At 33.8% G+C, this 7500-nt stretch overlaps 1 protein-coding gene and 1 long non-coding RNA gene across 2 annotated transcripts in view; one reads left to right on the top strand and one right to left on the bottom strand.

The window, feature by feature from the left end:
- Positions 1-7500, top strand: part of LOC133657688 (uncharacterized) — a 111613-nt gene that overhangs the window by 79629 nt on the left and 24484 nt on the right. The window lies entirely within an intron of this gene.
- LOC133656945 (homeobox protein Hox-D9b-like) overlaps positions 762-7500 on the bottom strand; it is a 7460-nt gene continuing 721 nt past the window's right edge. The window contains exon 2 of the mRNA XM_062057829.1: positions 762-1049. Within this exon, the coding sequence (XP_061913813.1) occupies positions 805-1049 (245 nt within the window). The 3' untranslated portion in view covers positions 762-804. The remainder of the gene's footprint in view (positions 1050-7500) is intronic.

Genomic DNA, 7500 nt, shown 5'->3' with positions numbered 1-7500 from the left:
TACACTGCAAGGACCGATTTGAATCGACACCCGCTTGAACCGATTCCCGATTCTGAATGGAATCCTCACACCCAAGAAGCGGAATCAAATGTTCGGGGGAAAAAATGCGATTTTTATTTAGCCATGATTCTGAATCGATGTATTAAAAATTAGTTTTTAGGCTACGAGTACACGTCAGCAGCCGAGATAATGTTTTATCACAATTTATATACCACATAATGTGTTGTGAGAATCGGTTCTGGATCGAATCGTCACCCCAAGAATCGGAATTGAATCGCTTAGTTGCTTGGTTCACACCCGTACAACCTACCAATAGCAACTTGTTTTCCCGGGAGAACTGAGCACGATGTTTGTAAATAGTCCCAGAAGAAATAATACATTCCACAAAAATGGCCGACACGCTTCCTGGAAATTGCTACATTTTGCGAGCCAGAACCTTCCTTGGGGTTTTTGCTTGGCGGCGGTTTCAAAGTAGGTTTGGGTTGGAGAACGCTGGGCCACAACGTTCTCAAATACCTTCTCAAAACACTGCAGATTGACATTTTTTTGTTCGTACAAAATCCTACTGAGCTCGATTGAGAACGCCCTCTAACGTGACGGCGAGGCAGGGAAGGTGGTTTGCATTCATGTGGACTCAAGTACTGTGGACGTTCTTCTAGAACGTCTCAAGCGTCCTCGCGGTCCTTCAATGTTCTGCCTCAAAGTCAGCCCGTGCTCGGAGGTTTTGTCGGAAAGATCTCCTCCGGCTGGTGTCCCAAACCTTCTCAAGGTGGCCCCCGGCAATACCCGACCCGCGGAGGTCCGCTATTCGTTGATGCTCCTCCTCTCCCGGATCATAAGCTTCTTCATCTTCATGCGTCTGTTCTGGAACCAGATTTTCACCTGGCGCTCGGTCAGGTTCAAGAGTCTGGCCACCTCCAGGCGGCGGTCCCGCGTCAGGTACATGTTGTAGAGGAACTCCTTCTCCAGCTCCAGGGTCTGGTGCTTGGTGTAGGGACACCTCTTCTTGCGCGTGGACTTGGCGTGGATCCAGCTGGCCGAGGGGTTCTCTGCGGCGGCGAGAAAGTGGACCACGGTCACCAAAACATTTACATTCCCTCCGAACGAGGCTGCCAAAGGAAAACATTCCCGGGAAGACGTTTTATGATGCTTTGGATTTTGGTTCCTTAGAGACGGCCTTACCGAGAACCTACGTCCTCTGTAGTGGACTCAAGTGGATTTTGGAGAGCTCCTTTCGTCGCGTTTCTTACAAAATACTTGCTTATGCTAACATAAACATCCACTCTAGTGGACATTTGTTTTTAGTCCATTACTTTCGTCGGATGTACTTTTCTGAGAGAAATACCCCAAGTTTACATACTTGTCCACTAGAGTGGACATTTTTTGGTCTGTTTCTTTCGTCACGTTTCTTTGAAAAAAACAACAACAATAAAAAAACACTATATTATGCTTACAGTACATCATTGTCCACTCTAGTGGACATTTGTTTTTGGTCTGTTGCTTTCGTCGGTTATACTTTGGTGTGAAAAATACCCCAAGTTTACATTATTGTCCACTCTAGGGGACATTTGTTTTTTGTCTATTGGTTTCGTCAGTTATACTTTTTTTTTTGTGAAAAATACCCCAAGTTGACATAGATGTCCACTGCAGTGGACATTTTATTTTTGGTCTGCTTCTTTTGTTACATTTCTTAAAAATATACACCATATTATGCTTACAGTACATAATTGTCCACTTTAGTGGACATTTGTTTTTGGCCATTACTTTCATAAAAAATAATACCCAAAGTTACATACACGTCCAATACAGTGGACATTTGTTTTTGGCCATTACTTTCATCAAATATACTTTCATCAAAAATAATACCAAAAGTTTACATACACGTCCACTAGGGTGGACAGTGGTTTTTTGTCTATTGCTTAAATCGATTATACTTTTTTTGTGAAAAATACCCCAAGTTTACATAAATGTCCACTGTAGTGAACATTTGTTGTTGGTCTGTTTCTTTTGTTACATTTCTTTAAAAAAACAAACATATTATGCTTATAGTACATAACTGTCCACCCTGGTGGACATTTGTTTTTGATCCTTTGCTTTCTTCGGATATACTTTTATCAAAAAGAATACCCAAAGTTTACATACACGTCCACTAGAGTGGACATTTGTTTTTTGTCTCTTGCTTTCGTCGGTTATACTTTTTTTGTGAATAATACCCCAAATTTACACAAATGTCCACTGCAGTGGACATTTGTTTTTGGTCTGTTTATTTTGTCACATTTCTTTAAAAAAAACAAAATAAAACAAAAAAACATATTATGCTTACAGTACATAATTGTCCACTCTAGTGAACATTTGTTTTTTGCCCATTGCTTTCGTCGAATATACTTTTATAAAAAAAATGAAAAATACCCCAAGTTCACGTCCATCAGAGTGGACATTTGTTTTTTGGCTATTGCTTTCGTCGGTTATACTTTTTTGGTGAATAATACCCCAAGTTTACACAGTTTTTGGTCTGTTTTCATCACATTTCTTAAAAAAAACAAAAACGTGTTATGCTTACAGTACATATATGTCCACTATAGTGGACATGTGTTTTTTGTCCATTGCTTTCGTCAGATATACTTTTATAAAAAAAAAGAATACCCCAAGTTTACACAAATGTCCACTGCGGTAGACATTTGATTTGGTCAGTTTCTTTCGTTACATTTCTTTAAAAAATACCATATTATGCTTACAGTACATAATTGTCCACTTTAGTGGACATTTGTTTTTGGTCCATTGCTTTTGTCAGTTTTTACTTTTGTGTGAAAAATACCCCATGTTTTTGGTCCTTTATTTTCATCAGATATACTTTTATCAACAACAAAAAAATACCCCAAGTTTATATACACGTCCACTCGAGTGGACATTTGTTTTTTGGCTATTGCTTTCGTCGGTAATACTTTTTTTGTGAATAATACCCCAAGTTTACACAAATGTCCACTGCAGTGGACATTTGTTTTTGGTCTGTTTATTTTGTCACATTTCTTTAAAAAAACAAAAAACAAAAAAAAAACATATTATGCTTACAGTACATAATTGTCCACTCTAGTGAACATTTGTTTTTGGTCTGTTTATTTTGTCAAATTTCTTAAAAAAACAAAACAAAAAAATATGTTATGCTTACAGTACATAATTGTCCACTCTAGTGAACATTTGTTTTTTGCCCATTGCTTTCGTCAAATATACTTTTATAAAAAAATGAAAAATACCCCAAGTTCACGTCCATCAGAGTGGACATTTGTTTTTTGGCTATTGCTTTCGTCGGTTATACTTTTTTGGTGAATAATACCCCAAGTTTACACAGTGTTTGGTCTGTTTTCATCACATTTCTTAAAAAAAAAAAAAAACGTATTATGCTTACAGTACATATATGTCCACTATAGTGGACATGTGTTTTTTGTCCATTGCTTTCGTCAGATATACTTTTATAAAAAAAAGAATACCCCAAGTTTACACAAATGTCCACTGCGGTAGACATTTGATTTGGTCAATTTCTTTCGTTACATTTCTTTAAAAAATACCATATTATGCTTACAGTACATAATTGTCCACTTTAGTGGACATTTGTTTTTGTTCCATTGCTTTCGTCAGTTTTTACTTTTGTGTGAAAAATACCCCATGTTTTTGGTCCTTTATTTTCATCAGATATACTTTTATCAACAACAAAAAAATACCCCAAGTTTATATACACGTCCACTTGAGTGGACATTTGTTTTTTGGCTATTGCTTTCGTCGGTTGTACTTTTTTTGTGAAAAATACCCCAAGTTTTTGGTCTGTTTATTTTGTCATCCATCCATTTTTCTACCGATTGTCACTTTCGGGGTTGCATTTCTTTAAAAAAAAAAAATATATATATATATACCATATTATGCACAGTACATAATTGTCCACTCTAGTGGACATTAGTTTGTTGTCCATTGCTTTCGTCGGATATACTTTTATCCCAAAATAATACCCCAAGTTTACATACATGTCCATTAGAGTGGGCATTTGTTTTTTGGCTATTGCTTTCGTCGGTTATACTTTTTTTGTGGAAAAATACGCCAAGTTTACATGAATGTCCACTGCAGTGGACATTTGTTTTCGGTCTGTTTTCGTTACATTTCTTTAAAATAAATAAATAAATAATTTAAAAAAAACATGTTATGCTTACAGTACATAATTGTCCACTATAGTGGACATTTGTTTTGTGTTACGCCTATATAAATGTCCACTGTAGTGGACATTTGATTTGGTCTATTACTTACGTCAGTTATACATTTCTGAGAAAAATACCCTAAGATTACAGAAATGCAGCGGACAATTGTTTTTAGTTTATTTCCTTTGTCACAGTTATACAAAATAAATGTCCACTGCAGTTGACATTGTTTTTTGGTCTATGTCTTTGGTCACAGTTTTGGAAAAATACCTTGTTCTACTATTGTACATAAATGGACAGTGGATATTTGGTTTTGGCCTATTCATGTTGTCAGTTATACTTCCTAAGACAAATACCCTATGCTTATATTTCTGGACTATTTCCTTTGTCAGGCTTATGTATTTCTGAAAAAAACAAAAACAAAAAAAAAAAACGCATATGCTTTCATAAATGTCCACTGCAGTGGACAAATGTTTTTAGTCCATTTCTTACACATTTCTGATACAAATACAATATTGTGTGTGTATAAATGTCCACTCCAGTGGACATTTGATTTTGGTCTATTACTTTTGTTAGTTATACATTTCTGAGGAAAACACCCGAAGCTCACATAAAGGTTTTTGGTGTAATTCCTTTGTTATAGTTATATATTCTTTAGGAAAAATAGCTAATATTTACAAAAATGTCTGCAGTGGACAATTTTTTTTGGTCTATTTCTCTCGTCACAGTTATACCATTAGGGAAACATATTTTATACTTACATAAATGTCCACTGGAATGGACATTTGTTTTTTTTTCACTATTTCCTTTTTCTGAGTTACAATTTTCTGAAAAAACAAAAAAGAAACACCTTTATATGTTTACATAAATGTCAACTGCAGTGGACATTTGTTTTTTCACTATTTAATTTTTTAAAGTTACAATTTTCTGAAAAAAAAAAAAAATATACATAAAATGTCCACTACAATGGACATTTGTTTTTTGACTATTCCTTTTAAAAAAAAATACACATTTCTGAAAACGAACACAAAAAAAATATATAACAACCTTTCTATGCTTTCGTAAATGTCCACTGCAGTGACCATTTGTTTTTGGACTATTTCCTTTGTCAGAGATACACATTTCTGTAAAAAAAAAAAAAACAACAACAAAAAAAACAATAGACGTTTGTTTTTCCACTATTTCCTTTTTCAAAGATACAATTTTCTGAAAAAAATGTATTTGCTTACTAATATTACAAAAACAAATTTCCACTGCAGTGGACATTTGTTTTTGGACTATTTCATTTGTCAAAAATACACAGTTCTGTTAAAAAAAAAAAAAAAAAAGCCAACAAAACAATAGACGTTTGTTTTTCCACTATTTCTTTTTTCAGACTTACAATTTTCTGAAAAGAAAACAAAAATAAATAAATACAAATCTTTATATGCTTACATAAACTGCAGTGGACATTTTTTTTTGTCACTATTTACTTTTTCAGAGTAAAAATTGTCTGGAAAAAAAACTAAACAAATCTGTATATGTTCATATAAATGTCCACTCCAGTGGACATTTGTTTTTGGACCATTTCCTTTGTCAGAGATAACGATTTCGGCAAAAAAACAAACAAACAAACAAACAAAACAGTAGACGTTTGTTTTTCCACTATTTCCTTTCTCAGAGTTACAATTTTCTGAAAAAAACAAAAACAACCTTTATGTGCTTACAAATATTACAAAAAGAAATGTCCACTGCAGTGGACATTTGTTTTTGGACTATTTCCTTTGTCAGAAATGCTAATTCTGTTAAAAAAAATAATAATACAAAAAAATAGACGTTTGTTTTTCCACTATTTCCTTTTTCAGAGTTACGATTTTCTAAAAAACAAACAAAAAACAACAACCTTTATATGCTTACAAATCTTTAAAAAAAACAATAGTTTATATGCATGTTTTTGAAATATTTGTTTTGTCACATTTCTGGTAGCATAACATACATAACGACAGTGGATATTTGCTTTTGGCCTATTTATTTTTGTTGAGTTATACTTTGCATATACTTTCCTCAGTTATCACTGTAGTGGACATTTGTTTTTGAACTACATTCTCTGTCAGTTACAATATTCTGGGAGAAAAAAAACACTATATACTTACATAATTGTCCCCTGCAGTGGACATTTGTTTTTGAACTACATTATTTGTCAGTTACAATATTCTGGGGTGAAAAAAAACACTTGATATACTTACATAAATGTCCACTGCATTGGACATTTGTTTTTGGACTACATTCTTTGTCAGTTACAATATTCTGGGATGAAAAAAACCCACTTGATATACTTACATAAATGTCCACTGCATTGGACATTTGTTTTTGGACTACATTCTTTGTCAGTTACAATATTCTGGGGTGAAAAAAAACACTTGATATACTTACATAAATGTCCACTGCAGTGGACATTTGTTTTTGGACTACATTATTTGTCAGTCACAATATTCTGGGGGAAAAAACACATTGTATACTTACATAAATGTCCACTTCAGTGGACATTTGTTTTTTGGTCTATTTTTTTCGTCACATTTCTGTGTGTTTTTTTTTTTTTTTACACTAGATACTGTACAATAAATGCACACAAGCAGTGGCTATTTGCTTTTGGCCTATTTATTTTGTCTTAGTATACTTTTCTGGAGGAAAAAAAACAAACATGATATCAATGTCCACTGCAGAGGACAAATAACCATAATAAACATTAAACATTCATATCCTATTTGTTTTTATGATGCTCAGTTTTCTCTTTTTTTTCAAGCCTTCCTTTGCTTGCAGTCCAAAACATCTTGTCAGGTTTTTTTTTTTTTTTTTGCGGCAGTGTGTGTGATCAGTAAATCTGCAGGATTCTGGCAGGGCTCGGCCTGGTTGTTGAGAAAGTGCACTGGGGGGAGAGATATGCACTGCGATGTTTTATTGACCCACTGGAAAAGCTGGTGTAAAATTACTGCTCGTGGAGCAACAAGTATGAGCACCAGCTATTTTTAAAACGCACTGTTTTGTTTTTTTTGTTTTTCCACTTTTAACACTTTTTTTTTTTTTTTTTGCCAAGTCACTCACTGTTTATTTAAATGTAACAATATTTTTTCTTTATAACACTAATTGTTAAATATTTATAGTTGCTACATTAAAATAGTGAATTTAAAATGTTTATAATAAGGGTTGCATCATCAACATATTAAAAAAGAAGGCGTTAAAAAATGTTTTAGTATACCTGTGTTGGCGCTAAATAACAGCAAAGTCCCGCTAATTATTTTAATGGACAATAAAGTTTTATATTTTAGGCCTGGAGGACATT

The sequence above is a fragment of the Entelurus aequoreus genome, linkage group LG09, assembly GCF_033978785.1.
Source record: "Entelurus aequoreus isolate RoL-2023_Sb linkage group LG09, RoL_Eaeq_v1.1, whole genome shotgun sequence".
Taxonomy (NCBI): Eukaryota; Metazoa; Chordata; class Actinopteri; order Syngnathiformes; family Syngnathidae; genus Entelurus; species Entelurus aequoreus.
Note: the sequence above shows the minus strand (reverse complement) of the source record. Positions and strands in the feature narration are given on the sequence as shown.